Genomic DNA, 26011 nt, shown 5'->3' with positions numbered 1-26011 from the left:
ACCCTCACACCCTCTCACCATCACAACCCTCTCACCACTCAGTGCCACATAATTATATGCTTCATAATTACACTGCGCTCAACGCAACATACACTCCAAATACCACTCAGTGCCACCTAATTACACGCCACATAATTACACTGCACTCAATGCAATATACACTCCAAATAACACTCAGTGCCACATAGTTAACCTCCACATAATTACACTGCACTCAATGCAACATACACTCCAAATACCACTCAGTACCACATAATTACACGCCACATAATTACACTCTACTGAATGCATCACACACTCCACACAATACCACTCAGTGCCACATAATTATATGCTACATAATTACACTGCACTCAATGCAACATACACTCCAAATACCTCTCAGTGCCACATACTTATATGCAACATAATTACACTGCACGCAATGCAACATACACTCCAAATACCACTCAGTGCCACATAATTACACGCCACATAATTACATCCACCACCATCACATCCACCACCACCACATCCACCACCACATCCACCACCTCCACATCCACCACCACCACATCCACCACCTCCACATCCACCACCACCACATCCACCACCACTTCCACCACCACCGCATCCACCACCACCACATCCACCAACACTTCCACCACCACCGCATCCACCACCACCACATCCACCACCACCACCACCACATCCTCCACACCCACCACCACTACATCCACCACCACATCCAACACAACCACCACCCCATCCACCACCACCACCACCGCATCCACCACCACCACCGCATCCACCATAACCACACCCACTGAACATAATCTTCACAAAAGTTATTTACAAACGTTTAAGCTATTGCCATTATAAATTACAATAATTTTTATTTAAGTATTAATTATTTACAAAATTAAAAGCCATTGTTATTTGTAATATCAATACATCTAAGTCACGTAAATACAACACACATTGCATTACAAATGCTATAGGTGTCACATTTTCAAAAGTTAAAACTATTGACATTGTAACTGACAAAGCTATTAATTTTGCTACTTTCAAAACCAACACATAAATAAAAAAGTGTCATTTACAATACCAATAGCTCAAACTTTCCTAATGCGAGACCTATTGCATTTCCAATGCTTGTTTTGCCTGTGATGGTGTTCTCATAAAAGTTAGATTTTTCTCCTTCGGTTACACAGGTACTATTCATTTTTCTTAAACCTCTGTTCTTTGGCAATAATTCTGAAGTTTTACTAGCGAGGTATATAAAAGAGTAATGTGAAATAATTAATTTTATTGCATGGTCATTGTGTGATCTTTTACTGGATTGCAGTGTCCCAAGGTAGGACCTTTGGGATGTGGATCCATATTATAAAGTAAATTAGACCGGAGAACCAAGGTTATGAAAGGAGCCATGCTCTGCCCTTGATTCTGAAAAAAGGTATTCGCATCATGGGAATATACAAATTGTATTTGTAAAAGAATTAAGATATTGATCTGTAAAATGGAAGCCTATCTGTATTTGTTTAGAAGTATTTGAGATAATGTTTCCAATACTCAAGGTACCTTTCAAAATATACATACGTTTCTTATCCTCTCTAAATGTAGATTTTAAAGTTTGTCTGAGAACCTAAGTTTGGAAATAGTTTGTACAATTGTATGTGTATCTGTGTGTTTGTGTATTATCTCTGCATGCATAAACATATTGAAGGAATTGCGCACTACACAACCACTTGATATCTGTGTAACATTTCCAAAATGCACTTTAATCTGCAGGGCATTTGATACTCTTGCAAAAGCACTTAGCACTGCGGATGGAACAGCAGGTCAGAATGTGGCTGATGATACCGATGCTGCAGGAGGGGGAAATATCCAAGTTATTAGTCGAGATCAAGTTACGCCCATCATAGAAGTAGAGGGTCCTTTACTCACAGATACACATGTTACATTTAAGGTATGTATTAGCTATATCAACTAAGGTGTGTGTTAATTGTGGACTTCTATTGGAAATGATCCATGACCATTCTCTATCTCTCTGCTGCCCTCTCTTTCACCCCATCTCTTTCTTTCTTTCTCCGTCTCTTTCTCCCCCCTGGTCCCTCTACTTCCTCTGTTACACCTGCACATACCCTTAAGAAGGGACACAAAATGTTCAAATTTGGAATAAATATGAGCTTACTGGTATCTACCATGCAATTTTTAGTTCACCATACTTTTCTGTTGGACTTTTTATGATGCATAACTATTTTATCAGACGTAGATTATCCGTTCTAGGGATTTCAAAGCATAAGGCTAAATGAGATGATTTTGTTATAAGGTCAAAAAGCAGGTGAACAATATGTATGCATATAGGAACTAAAGTTCTTCTGATAGGGATTAACTACTGTAGCCATGCTTTAGCTTTTACATTGTTGGATCAGAACGATCTGCACTCGCTTCTTTCGTGTGCTCCATGATTAGCACTTTACCGACATGAAGAACCATGCATCGCTAGGCTTGTACAATCCAGAGCCTGCCCTTTTCCTGAGCTTTCCTTTTGTAAAAGTCCACTGTGCAATTGGGCGAAATGCACATTGCCTGGATCTGGCAAAATTATTTATCTTGACAAGGATAAAGCTATGTTCAGCATGTAACTGTGATTTGACTCTGACTTATATCTTCCATTGGCGGTGCAATTGGTGTTTTTCTTAATCACTTTGGATGCGCTGAAAATGATTCATTTGGCTTTGTACCTTTAATGCCTGGGGCAGCAAGGCATACTATTCAAGGAACTATCTCTTTGATTTAATTCATATTTGTATATCCCAGTATATTCCAAACATGTAGAATATTGCATAATGAGTTATTGGTGCCACTCTCTTTTGTTTTCTTGTAAACGGAAATTAAACTGTTTGCTCCTGTTTTGTTTTTGCCCGTTAAGAACTACTTATGGGGTTGTTCTTTGATTGGATGGTACTAGAACAAGTGCCCAAGAAATTTAAGAGCCTATATGTATCCAGTTTCCTCACTGGTTGCTTTTATGACCTTGGTACTGTTGCAAGCAGTGCATGGTGCCATCTCCTGTGGATTGGCCTGAATTGGTTACCCTTGACAAATCATATTGTTTTTTTTTGTTTTTTTTGAGAAGGTTTGGGAAATGTTTATGATTTTGCCTTTTGTTGTTCTTTTCAATTGAAGGAATGTGTTACCAAAGACAGATATTGTTTTGTCATAGTTAGGATTGTTGGAGGTATCAGTTGTTGTGCAATATTGAAAGGATCAGAAGCTCTACTTTCTTGTTGCATCTCAGCTTAGCATTGGGCACTTCTCATTTTGTTTAACGTACATGGTTTTTTACTTGGATACGACTGCATGTAGGTGAAAATGATCGCTAATCAGTGGGAATAATCCATTCACAAGGGCCATGTCAAAATGTACTTTGTTTGGTGGGAATGTTTTTTGATAATCCCTATTTAAAGGCACCACAGTGGCTTAAGTTAAAACAGGCTTATTATGAAGTTCACATATTCCAGATGACCCCTGTGCCTGCCTTGGTGTAACACACAAGGTACTTTCATACCAGGGCAAAGCAGAATTATGCCACAGTCCCATTTAAAAAAAGGATAACACACTATATAACAGTGTAAGTAAACAAACATATTCATGATACATTCAGTGTGTCTGTGACAAAAGAACTGTCAAAAAACAAATCTAAGAATGTAAGCTAACATATAATTTAACCTGGTACTAATGCGTTACGTGATCCCCTCATCGCTGCTGTGCTGAGTGGTCGCTCCCCAGTCTCACTGCCGAGACCTGGTATCGTTGTGCTGCGTTTTGACTTAATACCGCCTGGAGATTATTTGCATTTTACTGCCTTGGTTGCTGCTTCGCTTTGCTTGCTCTGAAATTGACATAGTGACTTTTACATTTAAAGCGCGATAACCCCCGGCGCCCTGCTCTGCTCTCCCCTCCGCTGCCATTTTGTTTATGTTGTTGTTGTGCTCGGTGTGCGTCCTCTTGAGCCCGCCCCGCCTCCCAGCTGAGCCGCCCTCGCCCCTCCCCCTTCCCACTATCCATATATGACAGATGCACTTGCGCCCAGCGTTCACGCGCAGCGATCGCGCCCCAGTTGCGCCGAAGGTGCGCCAAAGGTAAGCCCGTCTACGCCCGTCCGCGCCAAGCCCGCGCCCAGTGCCAGACCCCCTGGCCCTCGTCCCTCCCACCCCTCCCGCATTACTTACGATGCCACCTCCCTCCTAGCCCTTAACCCCGGCCGCCCCCCCAACTGCGTCCAAGCCGCTCCTGGACACACCCATGGACCCTTCTCATGCAACTCCTGCAAGTTTGACGGCACCAAAACCAACTCCTCATCCACCAACACCATACAGAGACCTGCCACCAACCACCTAAAATGCATCCTGCTCAACACCCGCTCGATCCACAGACACGCCATCGACCTCTGGAATCTACTAGACACCATCTCACCGGACGTCGCCTTCCTAACAGAAACATAGATGAACGCCTCCTCAGCCCCAGACATCACCATTGCCATCCCGGAAGGATACAAGATCATCCGTAAGGACCGCGTCAAGCAAACAGGAGGAGGCATCGCTATCGTCCATAAGAATTCCATCCGCATCTCAACCAGCTCAGACGTTAACCTTGCCAGCGCCGAGCACCTTCACTTCCAGATCCACACCGACCCCAAGACCACACTCAGAGGCACCCTCCTCTACCGGCCCCCGGGACCCCGTGCACAATTCAGTGACGACATCACTGACTTTATCACCCCACACGCCCTCCCCCCCGAGGACTACATTCTATTGGGAGACCTCAATTTTCACCTGGAAAAGAGCAATGACAACAGCGCCACCACCCTTCTGGACAACCTCGCCAACCTCGGACTCAAACAACTTGTCACTACCCCCACCCACATTGCAGGTCACACACTCGACCCTATCTTCACCTCCAGCAAACATGTCTCATTCAGCCACACCACAGCTCTTCATTGGACGGACCACAGCTGCGTTCACTTTATCTACAATAAGACCACAATCCACAACCATCCGCAACCCACCCTGCGTAGAAATCGGAACAAACTCACCATCGACCAGATCTCCTCATCACTCCTTCAAAACCCCCCTATCCACTCCTCAAACCCCGATCAAGCAGCCATTAACCTCACCCTATGGCTATCCAACAGCGCCGACATCCTAGCACCGTTGAAAAAACGTCAAATCAAACTAGGCAGCAAAAACGCCTCCTGGTTCAACGATGATCTTAAGAAATCGAAGAAACTCTGTCGCTCCCTCGAGAAGGCCTGGAAAAAAGACCCAAACACCAGCACCAGGGACGCCTTCAAAAACGCCACCCGCATACACCACCAACGAATTCGGTCCGCCAAGAAAGCCGCATTCAAAGACCGACTAGATAACAACGCCCACAACAGCAAGGAATTATTCAACATCGTCAAAGAATTTACCAACCCATCAGCCAACTCCAACGACATCACCCCCTCCCAAGCCCTCTGCGACTCCCTAGCTTCCTTCTTCCACAACAAAATTGCAGACATCCACAACAGCTTCGACAACCGACCCGGAGACCAACCCACTCAACCTTCTGCAGGACCTTCACCCCCCTTGAACATCCTTAACGACTGGAACCCAATCTCCACTGAGGACACCATCCGCCTGATGAACTCCATCCACTCAGGATCCACAACTGACCCATGCCCTCACCACATCTTCAACAAAGTAGACTCCATCATAGCACCACACCTCCGAGATGTCATCAACTGCTCCCTCAACTCTGCCACCTTCCCGGAAAGCTGGAAACACGCAGAACTCAGCGCCCTTCTGAAAAAACCCACAGCTGACCCCACCGAACTCAAAAACTACCGCCCCATCTCGCTTCTTCCTTTCCCGGCCAAAGTCATCGAGAAAGCTGTCAACAACCAGCTCGCCACCTTCCTCGAAACCAACAAATCCCTCGACTCCTCACAGTCCGGATTCCGAGCCAAACACAGCACTGAGACCGCACTTATCGCAGCAACAGACGACATTCGTACTCTACTGGATAACGGAGACACAGTCGTCCTCATCCTCCTCGACCTCTCCGCTGCCTTTGATACAGTCTGTCATAGCACCCTTCTACAGCGCCTCAGAAACGTCGGAATCCAAGGTAAAGCACTGGAATGGATCACCTCGTTCCTCACCGGAAGAACCCAGAGAGTCTGGCTCCCACCATTCAAGTCAGAGGCCTCTGAAGTCATCTGCGGAGTACCGCAAGGATCGTCACTCAGCCCCACCCTCTTCAACGTGTACATGAGCCCCCTCGCGGCCATCGCTCGCCAACACAATCTCAACATCATCTCCTACGCTGACGACACTCAACTGATCCTCTCACTAACCAAAGACCCTAACACCGCCAAAAACAACTTACACGAAGGAATGAAAGAAGTAGCCGAGTGGATGAAGCACAGCCGTCTGAAACTGAACTCAGACAAAACAGAAGTCCTCATCTTAGGCACCTCCCCCTCCGCCTGGGATGACTCTTGGTGGCCAGAGGCCCTTGGAAAAGCACCCATCCCGACGGACCACGCACGGAAGCTGGGCGTCATCCTGGACTCCTCACTCTCGAAGACCAGACAAGTCAACGCCGTCTCATCATCTTGCTTCAACATTCTTCGCATGCTCAAAAAAACATTTCGCTGGATCCCCACCGAAACTAGAAAAACGGTCACTCACGCACTGGTCACGAGCCGCCTGGACTACGGAAACACCCTATACGCCGGTACCACCGCAAAACTCCAGAAAAAACTCCAACGCATCCAGAACGCTTCAGCCAGGCTCATACTAGACATCCCGCGTAAAGAACACATCTCTGGTCACCTGAAAAACCTCCACTGGCTCCCCATAAATAAGAGGATTACTTTCTGCCTCCTAACCCACGCACACAAAGCACTTTACAAACTTGGACCCGAATGCCTCAACACACGACTGTCCTTCTACACCCCCTCCCGTCAGCTACGATCCTCCAACCAAGCCCTTGCCACTGTATCGCGCATCAACAAAGCCACCATGGGAGGTAGATCCTTCTCCTACCTGGCAGCTATAACTTGGAACTCTCTTCCCACTCACCTTCGCCTTACTCAGAACCACCTAGCATTCAGAAAGCAACTTAAAATTTGGATATTCGACAAGTAATTCCCCCCCCATTCCTCAAGCGCCTTGAGACCCTATGGGTATGTAGCGCGATATATAAATCTTGACTTGACTTGACTACATACCTCTGCTCTGAACCATTTCCACTGATCTACTCCTTGCCAGTGCCACACATCTTTCCATTTCTCGTTATTTCCAGGTCACACCTGTTGGCTGACATCTCACTGTCATCCACCAACAACCTCACTGCAGTCCTGAACCCATCTCCATAACCTTTCTTCTCCACTATTACCATTCTGTCCTCACTTTCCTCTCTGAAATAAAGCAGCCCTCCTGCTCCACCTTAGCCCATTGACCAAAACAATATATATTTCTTTTATGTTTTTCACTTCGAAAAGTTCAGAGATACTTCTTGATCCAATCTGTCTTTTGCATCTAAGTTATTTACCTTCCACCTCTTTCTGAATTGAAAGTTCTCTCAGGTTCAAACTTTGTTATCAGGCTGATAAGTTCACACCATTTCATCCACTTCTTCCTTTACAAGTTGCCTCGCTCTAGCTGCCTGTCCTTTCAGTTGTGCCTTTTACCAATCTGTTGTCTTTTTCTGCAATTTCATCTTACTGTGGGATTTTAAAAAACTACACACGTTTCACACCACATCCTCTCAAATTCCTGCATTTCATGTGATGCCAGTTGTCGTTTTTCTTTTAAATAGTACTCTGGATACCATTTTCTCATAAAATTGCACTCAGTGCATTGATAGTCTTTAGGAATATCCCACAAGAGTCTACTTGCAGCTATTACAAAAAGAATTCTAACAGTGTTAACAGTACTAAAGCTAATCTCTCATCCCATGGACCTCTTGTCCAATACAATTAATAAATATTGTGTTCTTTTCTGAACATTATATTCAACTTCCTGTTCCCCTCCCTAGTTTAAGCCTCTTATCACTTTACCTATGACACAATTCTCTTTTCCGTTAGAAACCTCCTCCTTTAAACATGGCCATTAACCTCTTTCTTTTAAGTGACTTTTATGCACCAAATGAATGAATCCAGAACGCGCACCCCACGGTGGTACAGGTTTCTCTACTCATCAAAATGTATCAATCACTTCCCAAAAAACTACTCCTTAATCACCTTCCCCTATTTTGTCAATCCTGGTTTCATACCCCTTTCTATTTCCCATCCAGATTGTATCAGTTGGTTTACTTTCCATTGTACATTTTCCTTTCTCTTTGCTTCTTCCCACTCCTCCTGACTTTATCCCCTCATAATATTTTCAATACTCACTACTACTCATTCCAGAAAACGACTCTATCCTGACCTTAGATACAAACCTTCTTACTTAAGTGACAAATGTGATGATCAGTCAGCTTGCTATTACACCGCCAGGCAATATACCCAATTTCATATTGGAATTCTTGTCGTTTTTTCAGTAAATCGTGCTAACCTTGAAGAACCTTTGACTCTTCATCATGATTGCACTACTTTCAATAATTGTTCGTAGTTTCATTAAAAAAATATTCTGCTGCAGGTCCTTTAAGTTCTGTTCAGTGTCCTAAAAGCAGATGTGACTAGTCTTTCATTTCCACTTTGTATTTATGAAATTATCACATCAAGCCAGTTTGCACGGGTATCCGTGAGAAAGCTCTCACACCAAAAGGCATCCATATTTTTGGCAAAATAAATGTCACCCTTTATTTTCTTTAAATTCTTAGATAGTCTCTCCAAGATCTGAATTATTTTCTCATTGTCAAAAGTTCCTTCAAAGACTCGGGGCTTGATTTAGACTGTGGCAGAAAGTAGAGTCCATCACAACGGCAATGGAGTAACCTCTCCAGCAAAGCTATGTTCCGCCCACCTCATTTAGAGTCGGGCGTAACATCCTTATGAGTATTCCATCCTCGCAACATACATACACCACTGATGGCCGGATGAGATAAGGGCCTTTCTTGTAGGTTTGGCCATTTTCGCACCTTCCCTATTTAGGGTTGTCAGTCTGTCACTGCCAGGTAAAACCAAGTGGTTAAGAGGCAGTGAAAACTGAAACATGACCTCCACATTATAGGAGAAAACTTCCATAGCAGAGGGGGTCTTTGTGTTTTTTGTTTTTTTTTAAAACAAAATCTTGCATTTGTTTTATGTTTTTGAATTTTTCTTGACGGAGCCATCCGTCAAACTTTCAAAGCATTTACAGGAACGCAGTGCAAGAGATGTCTGCTGTGCCGGAGGACATCTGTAAATTAGGCTGACGGAGTATGGTTACCATGGTGGGAGCAGTGGTGCTGGAGCAATTTTCAGAGTGGAGGTGCTGCCATTAATATTTTATCACTAAAGTCAGAGGGATTGTGAAAAATCCAAGCGTCACACAACAACAAGTGTTGCAAAGGAGTCCAGCTCATTCAGGAAGAGAGTGAAAGAGGGTAGTATGTTTCCTGGTGAATTTTGGAACACTCTGCCACATAATATCCTACTAAGTCATGCTTTTGGTAGTGTACCATCATTTACATACAGAACATTTTCAATTTATTTCACAAAGAAATTTGCACAGACGTGCAGTTTTACTGTTAAAAACTAATGATAGATAATATAAGGGATTTCAGCAAATTGTTAATCATGTGCGCATTGCCAAGTGCCTTAAATTGTTTCGATGCTAATAAACTCTTTTCCTTCATACTTCAGAATTACAAAAATGTGTCTCATCTGTGCTTTCTTGATTGCTATTATTTTCTGATATTTGCACACTTCATTCGGAGGTATTTACATTTTTTTGAGTGTTTAAAAAAGAAAATAGACATGCAACCGTCCTTACTTTGCCCTCCCTGAATACGTACTTAACAGAGTTCAATCTACAAAATCCTTTAATTAATTTTGCAGTCGGAGAAAGAAAAGTAAACCCCAATCGTTATGTTAAAAGAATAAGCAGTAAGTTTGTCAAAATACATAGCCTGATATTTGGCACTGTATTTGAATGTGGAGCATAAGTAATAGGATAAAAACGAAATTTCACAGTATCTCTATAGTTCATTTGGGTGCTGCAGCACCTCCAGCATTCCTACTTCCGGAGCCTATTGGTGGTAGTAAAGCACTCCGCTATGGTATTTAATCCATCCACCAAATTCAAACTCAACCGATCAGTTGTATGTGCCAAATAGTACTCAATAAGACCCAGAAACGTCCTCAGTTTGTCTCTTGTCTCTCACCAGATCCTCTTTGGATTTCACCCCCCTCTTCCGAAATTGTATAGCCTAGATATATATCTCCCTTGTTAAAACATGCATTACTCTTTCCTGAGGGTCAATAGAGTATCTTTAAAATGTAACTGTACCCTCAGTAGGATATAATTGAGTTTCTTCTCCATTCTACGATAAACCAAAATATCTTCTTGGAAAAATAGCCTTTTTTTTCTCCTCTCAAAATATTGTTCATCTTCCTGTGAAAGACACTTGCCACCGATGCCCGGCTAAATGATAGAGGGGTACATTGAATTATGCCTTTCATGGTGGGACTAGATAAAATACTGATGAGACGGCAACCTCTCATGCAAGGTATCTACACCATCTTCCCTTATAACTGAAAAGCATTGCATATCAGGCCTAACCCATTCATTTTTAGGGACGAAGCCTACCAGCGGTCTGGTTGCAAAGACATATTGGGGGACATTCTGAAAGCTGACCTAGGAATATTTCCTGCCCACTTACCATTGGCATGTTGTTTTGTCACCCATAGCTACTTTCATTCCATTTGCTGGCTCTATTTGATTTCGCCCCTCCAGCAGGTCTTTATCCCTCCCATGGCCTTTTTACCACCTCTCTGACTTCTTTGTTTCTTCCATGAGTGCTGGCTTTACAGGTTTTTTTTTCCTGAAGCACTCCATGAGAGTATGTTTTATCCAGCTGTATCCATTATATGCTTCTCTGCCCTCATCCATGTCACCCCCAAGCACACTGTGCTTCCCCAGTATTGTATCGTTTATATAATCACATGCTTGAATCTTCCCTGTCGTTATGGTGTGAATCCCACGGTAACAGAAGAAATAGCAGTAATAAAACATCACCATAGAAACCTATAGAATAGAAAACTCTCTTAAGTAACCTTTCAGCCTCATTTTATAACATCCACATTTCAACCAATAACAGCGGAGACCTCAGTTTCCTTCCCTACAGAGCCACCATAACTCAGATTTCCTACAGCACGTTGGGTGATAGGGAGTCTCCCTGAGCTCTGCTTAGTTACAGTATTTCTTCTTCAACTTTTGTCCTTCAGTCTCCGCTTTTGCTACTCTCAAGGTATTTGTTGGACTTTCTACCTTTGCCCTTCCTTACTGTTGAGATGCCAGAGCCTAAAAAAGGGCTGTTTAGGCCCTTTAAGACCTGTGGGAGGTGTAGACAATTTTCTGACCCACCCCCCCAACAGTGCCTATATTGCCTCTTCCTGACCACAAGCCCAGGGGATGGAAGTATTGCCACACTTTTTAAGCTAAAACCCTCAAAGATAGGGAGGGTAGGCTGTTACTCTAGTTACAGAAGAGGAAGGCTGCTTCACACTCAGAGTCTGAACATGAGGAAAATTCCCATTCTTCCTCAAGGAAAGGGTAGTTCTTCCTCACATCATGGGGACTCTAAGAGATCTAAGACCCATAACAAATCTGAACCAAATCACCACAAGAAACCTCAGACCGAGGCTTCAAAGCCTTCTTCAGCTCTTGTGTCTGCTTCTCTGAGAACTCTCAGAGATCAATCTTCTCGACTGTTGGCGGTGTTATCGAAGATTCCACTCTCCACAAGAGAACCTGACGTACCTACATCGTCAACTGCTTCGACGACTCTCACGGCTTCGATGACAGCAACAGGAGCTTTGACTTCTGTAACGATGTTGTCAATGAGGCCTTCACTGTCTGAGAATTTCAACGTCGACCACCGGGCAGTCAATGACTTCAACAATGACTGCCCTGCAGACGAAGGCCGCCCACGCACCGTCGACTGTGCCACAGACTATCGCATCAACGGTTGCACCGTTGTCGAGCCAGTCAACGGGACTATCGACTGAGGAGAAAAATTTGTCTCCTTCAGCCCAGGCAGATTCAGGATTTCTCCAAGATGTACCCTCTACCTCCTGCTTGCCTTTCTGACTTCCAAGAATCCGAGGATGAAAGTGTGTTTGGCCCTGCATATAGTCCATCGCAGTTAAGGGTCAAGTACCAAGAATCTGATGAGGACAATGAGCCACCTTCTTACCTGGCAGGGGAATTTTCTTTTGCGGAAAGAGACACGTCTGTTATGCAGAGGCCGGATTCCTTCCAGGAACGTTACCCTTATTATGCGGAGGAGCGTCAAAGTTTAGGGAACAATCAATTAATGTTCCAGTGTCTCTGGTATCTGATGTCAGTCATATGATTGACGACTATTATTGGTGTTTTCCAGGTGCAAATGCTCCCCGGAGGCCTTTACCTCCCCAAGAGGTACCCACTATTCTTCCGGTCCAAAGCACTCCCAAATCCACCACGAAAAATACCCTCCCTCCTCCTAGTCATCACAGAGGATACTCCGGATGCTCAGACAGAGGCAGGGGAAATACAAACGGACAGGTTCAACATCCTCCGCATGCTTCGGAAGATCTTCTGGTGGATCCCCACGGAGACCAGGAAGATCGTCACTCAGGCCCTCGTCACCAGCCGACTGGACTACGGCAACGCACTCTACGCCGGAACCACCGCCAAGATCCGGAAGAGACTCCAGCGGATCCAGAACGCCTCAGCCAGACTCATCCTCGACATCCCACGGAACAGCCACATCTCCGGACACCTGAGAGACCAGCACTGGCTCCCCGTCAACAAAAGAATCCCCTTCCGGCTCCTCACCCACGCACACAAAGCCCAGGCCCGAGCTACCTCAACAACCGAATCAACTTCTACGCTCCCAAACGCCACCTCCGATCTGCCAGCCACGCCCTCGCCGCCGTCCCACGCATCCGTAGAGCCACTACAGGAGGAAGGTCCTTCTCCTACCTGGCCGCCAAGACCTGGAACTCCCTCCCGGCCGACCTGCGCCTGACCCAAGACCACCTCTCCTTCAGGAAGAAGCTCAAGACCTGGCTGTTCGAGCAGTAACGGCAACCCCTTCCCCCCCCCCCCCCCCCCAAGCGCCTTGAGACCCTACGGGTAGGTAGTGCGCTCTATAAATGTCGTTGATTGATTGATTGATAGAAGCCTCTGATGAATAGGATGACTACATAGCCCCCATACCACCATCTCCCATCCCCCTGCTGCGGATTGCCCTCCTGCAGATATTGCGAGAATTTCATGATCTTCTAGAGTGTGCCTCCAAACATTTTGATTTAGCAATGCCAGCTAAGCAAACTGAACGTTTTCTATATGATTTTAAGCCAGGCACTCAACGTTCAGTGAGGGCAATCCCTAAAGTTGACTTTCTGTGGCAAGAAGGGCTAAAGCTAATAAACACCTGCCTCCGACCCAGCTGTCCTTCCAAAACTGGACCAAAAATACAAGGCTCTTGATGACTCACTTGCATGCCTCATTGGTCATTCAAGGCCCGACTGTCATCATGCAAGCAGTGCAGAAAAGAGCCAGGAATCCAGCGTCCCTGTGCACAGCCCCACCAGACACCTCAAGAATATTGGTAATAGGTTCTCAGCATTGGCAGCCACCTCCATTAGAACCTCTAATGCCATGGCCATTCTTAGAAGATATGACCAGCAGATGTGGTCAGACATCTCTACTTTGTTGGAGTATCTACCGGAAGATAAATTGAAAGAGGCTACAGATATTCTATGGGAGTGAGAAAGAGCTTTTTCAGAGCTCATTGAAATAGCCATGGACGTTTCATTCACTGCGTTTCGCCAGATGGCAGGAGCGGCGGTTCTGCGTCGCCAGGGATGGCTGAAAGCGACCACCTTTCGGTCAGAGGTCCAAGATAAGGTGTTAGACATGCCTTTCGATGCAGAGTACTTGTTTGGTAAGCACACAGATGAGGTGCTATAATCTATAAAGGCACACGCAGACACAACCAAAGCCTTAGGCAATCTCCAGCAACGCAGATTTCAGTCCTTTCGGGGTAGAGTGCGGGGCAATACTTATCCCATCCACAATTTCAACAGCAGTACCAGCCATATCCGCAGAGAACCTTACAACCGGTCATTTCAATCCAGCACCGCTCAGCCTTATTTGAAACCGGCAGGACGCAAGAGGCAGCAATCTCATGGAAAGTCCCAAGACTCCAATAGGAGGCAATGAAGTTCATCAGGAGCCTGCTACCATAATCTCACACCATTATCCTCCGCATCCTTTCGGAAATGGAACTCCATTTCTTCAAACAAATGGGTTCTGGATATCTTCCAGCATGACCACACACTGGAACTCATTCAGCATCATCCAAATCTTCCACTGCAGAAATTTCTCTACTGTCACCTTCCGGATCTCGAAACAGAGATAAAGTCACTTCTTCTCAAACAGGTCGTAGAGGAAGTCCCCCTCAGCCAGCAAAATCTGGGGTTTTATTCTCCCTTCTTCCTTATTTATTTATTTATTTTCGAGATTTTTATTGCGCAAACAAATACCCGAAGGTGTCTCGGCGCATGTGGAGGCTAGAGGGACCGAACAGCAAGCTTACTGGTTGAACAACCATGTCTTTAGGAGCCTACGAAAGCTCATCAGATTGGGGGCAGTTTTAATCATGAGTGGCAAAAGGTTCCAAAGTTTGGGAGTAGCAACCAGGAAACGCCTGTCTCCCCAGGTTTCCTCATCAAAAAGAAAAATGGAGGCAGGTCATGGACCTCAGAATGCTGAACAAGTTAATCAAAAAACAATCTTTCAGGATGCTCTCTTGAGGAGATTCTTCTTATCTTATGGAATAAGTGGATTATTTTTCTTCTTCATCTTCTCTGCCTGTTTTCATTCGTCCCATCTACCCTCAGCATCTGAGTTTCAAAGTAGCAGGGCACCATTACCAATTCAAAGTGCTTCCATTCGGTTTAAAATCCGCTCCTAGGGTGTTCAAGTGCATGGCACCGATTAGTGGTCTTTTTAAGACATTCAGTTTACCAGGTGTTCCCTTACCTGGATGATTGGCTCATAAAGGCTTCATCTTTTCAAGCGTCGGAGATTTCAACAAGAGCCTGTCAAGTTCTCTTCCAGTCTCTAGGGCTTCGCATCAATCTGGAGAAATCGTCCATTATTCAGCCAAATTGTTGGTCTTTCTTGGTGCATGTCTCGACACAGATCTGGGCAAGGCCTTTCCCACTCAAGAAAGAATAATGCGGATTCTGGGTACGACAAAGCTTCTTTCAACAAAAAAGTTTGTTTCTGTGAGGCAGTATAAGTCCATGCTGGGGACGATGTTCTCTTGCATCCCGCTCATCCCCAATTGCCGGCTCTGCATTCTACCACTGCAGGAGCAGTTGATGCGCAGTGGATTCAGTCTCAAGGCTCGTTCAAATAAAAGTTTTACATTTCAGCATCAGTGAGAGCCGCAATGGCCTGGTGGATGGTCCAGGAAATCCTTACGCAAGGCCTCTTTCATTCACTCTGTGCCATAGCTGGTGATGATCTCAGATGCATCAATGGACGGATGGGGATCTCACCTCCAAGAATTGCAGGTTGACGCCAAGTGGTCTAAACAGAAATCCGAGAGCAACATAAACATTCTGGAGCTCAAGGCAGTGTTTCTGGGACAAAGTCTTCCTGCCTCGGTTCAAGGGTATTGTCAGTGCTCATCAGGACGGACACTACTACAACAAATGTTTACCTATGGAAGCAAGGCGGCAGGAGATCTGAAGTGCTTTCCCTTCTTGCTCAACAGATATGGAAATGGCTTCTTTTCAACCACATCTCCTTGTGAGTTGAGCATGTATCGGCTGTTCACAATGAGAAGGCTGACTCTTTCAGCAGGGCGCCAAATAGTGTCACGAATGGGAGCTCAACAGCCAGCATTTGAAGGAGGTTTTTCAATCTTGGGTTTAACCAACATTAGATCTGTTCGCTAGGTTCCTCAACAAAAGGTGTCCTATTTTTGCAAGCAGACCTCCTCATCCAAATTCGTGAGGAGATGCCTTCCAGTTATCCTGGACTGGGATGTTCGCATATGCATCCCCGCCCCCCCTCCCTTTCCACTCCTACCTTGAATGTTTCTGAAAATGAAGCAAGAGCCTTGTCTGCTTATTCTCATTGCTCCAGGTTGGGTAAGACAATTCTGGTACACCTAGCTGCATCGTCTATCAGAGTGTGCTCCAATTCTCTTTACTCCTAGGGAGGATCTTTTCTGCATGAACCTAGGCCAAGTGGTTCCTCCACTAATTCCCTCTCTTCTTTTGTTGGCTTGGCTGCTCACCATGCTGAATTTTGGGACTTGCAGCTTTCTGAGGAGTGTTCTATAATACTACAGAAGCCTGCAGCTCCTTCCACGTTGAATTGCTACACAGCTAAATGGAAGACATTCTGTGCTTGGTGTATCTTGCAAGCATTACATCCGTTCTCATCTCCGGAGCAGATGCTGCCTTATCTCTTGCACTTTCGCAAATCAGTACTTTCTCACTCTTCTATAAGAGATCCCCTTGCTTCTATTTCTAGGTATAGAAGATGCTCAAATCAAACTTCCCTGTGGACTACTCGACTCAGAAAAGAATTTATGAAGGGACTTTTTAGAGCTTTTCTGCCTGTTCAGCCTCCTCCAAGTCTGTGGAAATTAAACACCATCCTGTCACAACTAATGTGTCCTCCCTTTGAGCCAGTATACAAATGCGATATGAAGTTCCTTTTTTGGAAAGTGTCTTTTCTCTTGGCCATTACATCAGCCATATGTATCAGTGAAATCCAAGCTTTCACTATAAAAGAACCCTATCTTGAATTTTTGCCTGACAGGGTTATCCTATTCACTAACCCTTCTTTTATTCCTAAGGTGCCTTCAACTTACCACCTCAATGAGCTGATGGTCTTACCAACGTTCTTTCCTAATCCTTCCACAGCGGCGGAAAGGGAGTTGCATTTACTGGACATTAAATATTGTTTAAAATGTTATCTACAAATATCTTCCGGGAATCCTCTCAGCTATTGATCTTTCTCAGCACCGTCGAAAGGACAAACCTTGATACGGGCCAGCATTGCTCGTTGGGTCACCTTAATGATTACCTTCTGTCATGAGAAGGCTGGCCGCCCACTTCCTATGTAAACACCAGCTCACTCAGCTTGGAAAGTGGCAACTTCCTTGGACCTGTTTACAGGAGCATCCATTCCTGACCTATGCAGGGCAGCAACGTGGATGAAAGCTCATACATTCACAAAACATTACTGCCTTGATGGTTGGAAGATGGCAGATATCGCTGTTGGACAAGCTGCACTTCGACGTCTCTTTGCCTAAGGTAGGAGGCTTTGAGCCTTTTATGTTCTTTACATACTGATTGTAAATTTGTATGCTCATTATTCTCTTCTTCATTTCTGATGTTACAAGTTTGCGACATGGTGGGATGATCCGCCTGCCCACCACTTTTTTTGTTGTTTTTTATGCTGCTTACTAGTGAGATTCAAGCATGTGAACCTATAAAAGCTACAATACTGGAGAAAAAACAAGTTACTTAACTGTGGTTCGCCAGTATTGATATATTTTATAGATTCACATGCCATCCTCCCTGATTAGGCTCACCAATTACCTCAGAGTTTTGTATACCTATACACTTGTGGTCAAATTCGGAGGCATGGTGGGTCTATGTGGTAGAAAACTCTGAGCTCTCCACTGTGATTGGCTGAAATTTGGATTTCATAAAATGAGGCTGAGAGGTTACTTAAGTGAGTTTTCTGTTCTATGGAGGTTTGTGGTGATGTTTTATTACTGCTATTTCTTCTGTTACCATGGGACTCCTACCATGAAGACAGGGAAGATTTAAGCATGTGAATCTATAAAAGATATCAATTACAGGTAAGTAACTTGTTTTTTCTGAGCAACCTCCATTCTTCACGTAGTGTTTAGACTATGTGCTTCTATTAGCAGTAATTAATTTCCTTATTAACACTAGATTTGTGCATGTCCATAAGAATATCCATGTGCTCTGCTACAAGGGGGTTACAGTAAGCTACAATCAGCTCTCTGAAATCAGGCCTTATTTTGGGAATTCTTATTCGATGCAAATACGAGCCAAACCTTTTGTCTCAAAACAGGTTCCACGTTAAAGATCTAATTATAAAACCAGTGTATAATCTTTCACCAGTGCAAAAGTAAGTAACAAGGCCCTATATTATGTTTAAAATACTTGTGTCTGGTGTGAGTTTATGTGGAACTTATCAGTTTGCCAGGATTTAAATTTTATTCCGAAAGATGAATATTTTACAGCTATCTCAAACAGGGCTGCTGAAAACCCCAATTCAAGCCTTAAAGGGCAAGAGCAGCTGCCGAGGGCTCTTAACAAGAATGCTATTTTGAGACAGCTTTCTGCAGGCTCCAGCTTGTAACTGCTTGAATCCCAACTGCCCAACAGCACAGTGTCACTACCATGCAAGGGTAATCAACCCACTGGCATGGACAAGGAGATGGCTGGGGACAAGCCTTTTTTAGGTCAGGAAGCACCTTTGATATCAAAGGCAAGCATTCAAGAGTAACAACCAGCACCCACCTGCTAGGGCAGCAGTTGGGAATCACCTATTGCTGTGTGTTTCACCTCCACCTTTGAGAGGGGCAGAACTGGACTGTAGCTTGACTCTGTGACCTTTGTAAATAGGGGCTGGTACTTTCCGGAGGGGATGGGAGCAGACATAATTAGAGTCTTCTTAAGACATGTATCATGTTTTGCAGTATAGTGTATTCTGAAGCCCTCACTTGAGTGCCAACTTACAGGTTTTAAAGCAAACAGGATCATATACTCCAGGGATAGCGGAAACACATTCTTCATATCAAGCAGGCAGTATCTTAAACGGGCAAAGTCGGTGGGGGCGTGCTACGCTGCTATGCAATGAATGCGAAAATAGCCTGATTCGATGAGCCTGGTTTGCAGCTTCAGGCACTATTGGCCCTCTTCACATTGCTTATCAATTAAGCACTGCCAACAGTGTGTCTGTTTTCCCAACTTCCCACTCATAAAGGCAGTCGAAGAACAGCAACCTAAAACGTTTGCTTAGGATCTTGCTCTTATGGTCAAGGTTTGCTCTTATGGTTTTGAACTCAGTTTTCCTGGCTCTATAGTCCGTACCTTAAGTGGTTTATCTCATCACCCACCTACTATAATATGCCGAAGGTGGCAACAAGAAACTGGGACATGTGTAGGGACAAGAACGTTAAGGTGTGTGTTTTCTTCATTCGTAGAGCAAGAGGTGATTTCTGGGTGTGACCTAAATATAATCGCACAGTGCGCAAAAGAGAATCTATACAATGGATCCTCAAAGAGTTGGCTGCCTCAACATACCTGTAAGGTTCTGAGGTTCAGTACAAAAGATGGGGGAGAAGGAGGATAAGGACTAGGTCGCCCTCCCAGAACGTATAGTAAGACACAGACCCAAGGTGTTTTGTTCTGGGACCTATTTGGTGGTTTTAGGCTACTGGCCACTATGGTCAGACAACAGCCAAAGAAGAAAAATATTTCTTTCTTGAGTCCCCTCACTCACCAGGGTTTCCCCATTGTGACATGCTTCATCATAGCTCTCTACGAACAGGGGTTTGCTACGACTTGCGAAATTACGTAGGAGCACTTTTTTAAGGACTATGTGTTGTGCAATGTGGAGTGGAGTGGATGTTGGTGATTTAAAAGTACCGATCTAGTGGGCTTAAAATAGTTTTTATTCCTGCTCCTAGCTGGGTATGGTTGAAAATGGGGTAGACACTGTGTACCAATTTATAATGAGAAGGGAATCAGTGGGTCTTGAGGTTCAGCATTAGTGGAACACCAGCCACAACCTCAAATGTGTATTTAGAACCATTTAGGCATCCTGAACAGAGCAACAGCTTCTCCAAACTCAGCTTGTCTTTACTGCACAGCGAGCAAGAGTAAAATGTGGTAACAGTCACCAGCGAGTTAAACTTACTTTCGAACAGCTCGTAAACCGTGCCGTGAAGCCATCTGAACACACAGGACGCCATAAGAATACAAAGATATATCAAATTAAACATCAGTTCAAAGGCATAAGGTGGCTGAGTTAATAGAGAGGCTGAATTGCATGCTAACACCTGTCTTTACGAGTTAGGGTAAAACAGAGAGGCTAAATTAATTTACAGGTTGGAGAATACTGGGAAGGCCAACAGGCTTGGAGGATTCGGGCTGCACAACAATGACAGATATGACAGGTATTACAGCAACAGACCATAATCAGGCAAGGACTACGTAACAAGGCATGGTACTGACTGTGCAGCAAAATTTTGGGAGACCTGCTACGGGGGTAGCGGATCGCGGGTCTGCTTAATGGGGTCATGCTGCGGCCTCTATTAAGTAGGTTCTGGGAGGGGGTGGGCGCTGAGTAGCAGTTACAGACGAAAAAAGAGCAAGAGGCGAGCCAGCTCCTTAAATGGTGCATTGCACAGAATAACACAACAGTAGGTAAAACTAGCTAAAAAGCAGCAGAGTTAGCAGGGAGGCTGAATTGCACACTAACAACTGTTATTGTGAGTGAGGCTAAAACAGCGAGGCTAAATTAATTTACAGGTCGGAGAATACAGGCAAGCACAACCGGTTTGGAGAACATTATGGTCAACAAATCATTAACAATAGATATTACAGGTATTACAGTGACAAAAAAGCTGAAACCAGCAAGGACTATGTAACCAGTCAAAGTGCTGACTGCACGGCAGTCATTGAGACCTGCGACTGAGGTAGCGGATCGCCAATATGCTTTATATTGTGGTCAAAAATCTTAAACCTCTCGTTGAAGCTGGCAGGTGAAGTGTATCATACAGGACTCATCTACAATCGCCTAGGTTTTTTTACACATTACAGGGACCCATGTGGCGGAACACTTGTTTGTATGTAAAATGCTAAATGTAACCAGTAAAGACTGGATCCACCCATGTGTGTATATATAGTAACAATTGTGGGGTGTAAATATGTTTGAACTGTTCATTAGTTTGGTAGGTGTGAATTTCAGTTGAAAAGGCATATTAATTCAAATATCAAAATATTTTTTTTCTACGCGTTGTCGTTAAGCTTTACAAGACTATTGCTGAAGACTTACATTTATGAATGACACAGAAGTTGCTTTTTTCAGTACCCGTACATGAAGGCAACTCTTTTTAGGCTGTAGGTCACATTTTCCATGCAAGATGTCTTTACATTAGGAAATTATTCCACTAGTACCAGGTTGAGGTGCCGTGCCATTCAATGCTTTGATTGTCAGAGTTGGTGTCAGAGCAGTTTTCTTTAAACCCATAGGTCACAGAAATTTGTCAGTGATACGTGAACCTCAAAGGGCATAATGCGAGCTGGTGATCTGATATAGAGTGCAAAAGGAAAGTATTGAATCTGTTAAGATACATAAACAGCCAACATGCCAACATTTTTGTATGCTTTGCATTTATTTAACAAGCTAATGTTTATTTAATGTTCGATTTTTGTGGTTGTTGATAGAAGGAATGAAGTATTTGGATATTAGCATATGTCCTCAAACAATAGTAAATTGATGAGGTTTCCTGTTAGTTCTAAGGATGCAGACTAAGATGGTTTCAATCGAGCAATGGAGCCAAGTTCAGACTTTGGAGGGATTGGTTATTAATTCCTGAATGCTAAAAGTGAGTTAGGTTGTGCTGAAGGGTGCATCTGGTAGATCTGATCCCCATATTATATTTGATCACTTCCATTTGCGAGGTTTCCGGAAATGGTAGTTCTAAAATGATTACTGAGTTTTTTGGTAATATCACAGTGAGGTTAACTATCTACTTATAGATAGTTGGTTTTGATGTAGATAAACAGTGTGTATATTAATTGTATCTTATGGCCTTTCAACAAAATATTGGTGAAAGAGTACACTTAAGTATTACTTTTACAGAGAAAGGGATTTCAGAGCCTCAAACACAAATCTGTGTCTTATAAAACAGAGCACACAATGGGCTGTATATGAGCACAGTGGTAGAGCGAGGTAGCCATAGGTTTTAATGGAAGCAAGGTAAATGGGCCGCCCTTTCATCTCTAACTTATGCTGTATGTGGGAAATTGTAGTGTAGTTCCTATTTTCCCTATAGGCCCTGCGCATTGGAATAACATAAACAGTAGTATAGACATAGAAGTGCAGTCTTCCAGGTCTCTACTGACTATGCTAAACTTAATTGGGTTTGTACCAACTAGCCCAGAGGTCACTGGAAACTATCTTGACTGAATAGGAAGTGATCAGCTCCCCTGGCTCAGACAAGAAGGGATTCAGTTTTCCAACAACCGCATAAACATGACAACTTTGCTCCTTAGAATAAGAGTCAATCTCTAGAGTTGTGTGAAACAATAGACAGTTATTTTACTCAGTCAGTTTTGCAGATTACTTTCACCAAGATGCAGAGAATAGAGAGACGGGCGTTTTCAATAAAAGGTATTATATATTGAACAGTCTTTCTTCTCATGCAAGAGGAATGAATTGCCACAATTGCAAGACTAGTTATTATAAAAAGTGTGTACAGTAAAAAGAGGATTGCGAAATAATACTGTAAAAGCATTGATATGGTTTCTTAGCCATACAATGGTTTAAAATGAATAAAATATATACATTCATATATACATTTAGCTAACGTACTCAACTGGTGCTTCTAACTACGCCTACCCCAGTGTACCTGACCTAAGCCTAATACTTGGGAGGGAGTAAGTAGCAGTTTTAGTTAAGTTGGTTTTGCCAAGGTTTGCTTCAAGAATTCTCTCTAAGGGTTTAGTCAACGCCATACCTCTGGAATAGAATGTTGGAGGTCTTGTATCTCCTTTCAGGACTCGATATCCCAGTCACTCGCAAGAGTAGGCTGGAAACGCCGGAGCTGGATTTTCTCGGCAAGAGAAAAGACAGCGTCTCTCTCAGCGCGTCAAGGAGGAGGAGGGGCAACGTCCGTGGGCTGCTTGCATCTGCTGGGCTCTGCAAGGGACAGCTGTTCGGCTCCTGTATTCACCACACCATCGTTCGCATCGATGTCGCATTTGCTTAAGGCAACGTTGGTAATATTTATACCTGAAAGGTGCCTTGTTTGACGTACGTTTTTGGACATAAGCCGTCAATAAAGATGTCACTAGGAAGTGATCGTCCTTTCAGTGCTCATTAGAGTTGTATTACTAATCAAAACATAGCAAGCGGGGCTTTCCCAGGTTGCTGAGTTTTATCTTGTTGAAGAACTCGGAGTGTAATCTAGGAATCTAAGATGGTGGCTTCTGCTGTGTCATCTACTGTAATGAGGTCAAGAGGCGAGTTTCAGAAACATGGCTGAAATATGGCTCTGATTGTTTATGCCATTATATGGGTATGAATGGATTATAGCCGTATAGGGGCATAAGGTCACAGTATTGATCGGGGTCCTAGATTAGAACACGACACCCACTCCACAAATTTATGTCCATCAAATTACTAAAAACTAAAGCAATAAGATGCATGTGTAACATTACCCACCCCAAAATACATATTTGCATTTGAAATGGCGTATTTGAAATACATGAAAATATAGGTACTGTACGTCTTTAAGCATAGAAATCATTCAAAAATTATAGCATATGTAATCAGTGAACGATTTTGCTAAAAAATTACACATGAAATATCTCTTTATACAGAAAAGAAGGGCGAGATAATTTCATCACATATAAATGCATTTGCTGTAACAGGTGCTAGAGGCTGATGTAAAGTTATTATGTCTCTAGATCTACCTAAAAATAGAAGTTTTGTTCTTTATGAATAGGTCTACTTTAAGCAAAGAATTTCGTGCCAGAAAAAAGGTAAATATTTTGAAAAATAGTTCAATTAAAAAAAAAATTCTTGTTGAACGGGGGAATAGAGTTCCAACGCTTTTCAGTAGTTTTTGTTGATCAAAACTGAAGGCCGAATTCAGAGTTCATGGGAACGCTGTGTGTCGGAATGCTTTTCAAAAATTATTGTTTCTGTTCAGGGGAGAACATCATATCAGACAGGCTCTCAAAGAATTGGTCTACAAATTCAGGTGACAGTTCGACCAAGTTCGATAATGCTGTAACTTGGCAGGTGTGAGAATGATTGCTATCATCGGTGTCTGGATCAGCAATGCTCACAGAAGGTCGTACCTGGGTGATGTTGCTTTTATTTCTCCCTCCACTGTCACCACCTAGTCGTAGCACAGGAGTCTCAACGAATGCCGTCATCAGGATTGGTAGCCGCTGGGGACAACACAATGCGTGAGCCGTTACAGGACTTAGCAAAGTATCGATATCCATTGGTACTGCTGATGGAAGTGCAAGACAGGTGTCTAACACGCATTCTTCTCCGCATAGCATACATCGAAGCACAGGTAAGATGCAGGTCTGCCATATAGGTCTGAATGAAAGAAACCAGGTCATGTTCAGATCTCTCAGCCTGGCCAATCCAAGGACTCTAGATATGCGGTCCCGGTAGCGTATTGCTAGGATCGTTTCTTCCATCCCTGCCGGAGTCATGTCTGTATTTTGGCTTGCCATATCGGAGCAGGAGGGTCAAAAATAAAATGCCTGCTACAAGTCCCAAAATCAGGGGTATGCCGCCAAAGACTGAATGGACAAAATTAGGAATGATTCCTAGAATTGCTTTGAATGGTGTTAACAGTCCCGAAAAAATGGTCTTAAATACGCCTGGGATGCCTATGGCACTTGACATATTTAGAATTTGGCTAAGCATTTCTGTGAAATGCACGGGGCAATTTGTTGATAAAAGGTCATGAATCTCCGATGCTGTCCTTGCAACTTGGAGATCATACGTCTCTTTTGATGACGTGATGGGCAATGTTGTCTGCAAAAGCACAGACTTCATTCTGCTTAAAGTATCAATTCGTATAGAAGAGACATTCAAACAAGGCCATATGGGAGTCTCGGAGTCTCCAGAGCCGTTTGGAAACAATGCTTGCATACAGTATTTGACCATGGAAGTTACTTGTACGAGATATGCTTTCCCTGGCAAAAGGCCACAACAGCTGTGATCCGTTATTAGAATGTAACTCCCGTTCGAGAGTTGCTTAAAGAAAGGCTCCATCTGCGTTGCAGGTGTGACATGTTGGTGGCATGAAAGGTTGTTTGAATTTCCTTCACAGGCCCGTGTAAATTAATACCCTGGCACAAAAGTATACCGCTTAGTGAATGTTTACAGTTTTCACCACTAAGAAATACATTTTTGTTGCTGTCACTATAGCATGCGTGTGTATATGGTAATGTCCATGCAGACTTAATGTACCCTTTACCCAAACGTTCATACTGGCCAGTCGGTATATATTCAAGGCAATTTTTAAATCGGAAAGTTGTTATCGGAATTGTGATAATCCCGTGTATTATCCATTCAATGACAGGACTTTCTGACATTGTCAATGGTAATCTCTCAAGTTTTTCGATGCTCAGGATTGTATAGTCTGCTCCTTTCTGTGCCAAGTTGATTTGTTTATCAGTAAGGTTAAAGATGGAAAACAATGACGTTGTGTTGATTAAACGCCAAGGCACATAGCCTGAACGAAGATTTTGCAGCGTCCAGCCTAACTGTACAATAGAACGCAATTGTGACTGGCCATGTTGTAACATTAGCAAGTCTTTGTCTATTATATCTATGGCAGATGATACAATACTGTCCAGTGAATATATTCTGGAGGACAGAGTCATTAACCCATTGTCCACAACAGAAAGTGATTTTTCCAAATTAATACGATCAATTTCTCGTATTTTTTCAGCTGTTTCAATTTGTGTGACTTTCCAAGCCTCGTTGTAAGCCGCATATATACTGGTCGC

At 43.7% G+C, this 26011-nt stretch overlaps 1 protein-coding gene across 1 annotated transcript in view; it reads left to right on the top strand.

Moving 5' to 3' along the window:
* The window catches only part of NR2C2 (nuclear receptor subfamily 2 group C member 2), a 331335-nt gene that overhangs the window by 211210 nt on the left and 94114 nt on the right, over positions 1-26011 (top strand). Inside the window, exon 9 of the mRNA XM_086939253.1 lies at positions 1771-1948. Coding sequence (XP_086795379.1) covers positions 1771-1948 — 178 coding nt within the window. The remainder of the gene's footprint in view (positions 1-1770; positions 1949-26011) is intronic.

This window comes from Lissotriton vulgaris, chromosome 9 (genome assembly GCF_964263255.1).
Source record: "Lissotriton vulgaris chromosome 9, aLisVul1.2, whole genome shotgun sequence".
Lineage (NCBI taxonomy): Eukaryota > Metazoa > Chordata > Amphibia > Caudata > Salamandridae > Lissotriton > Lissotriton vulgaris.
The sequence above is the reverse complement of the archived record's forward strand: the minus strand, read 5'-3'. Positions and strand labels throughout refer to the sequence as shown.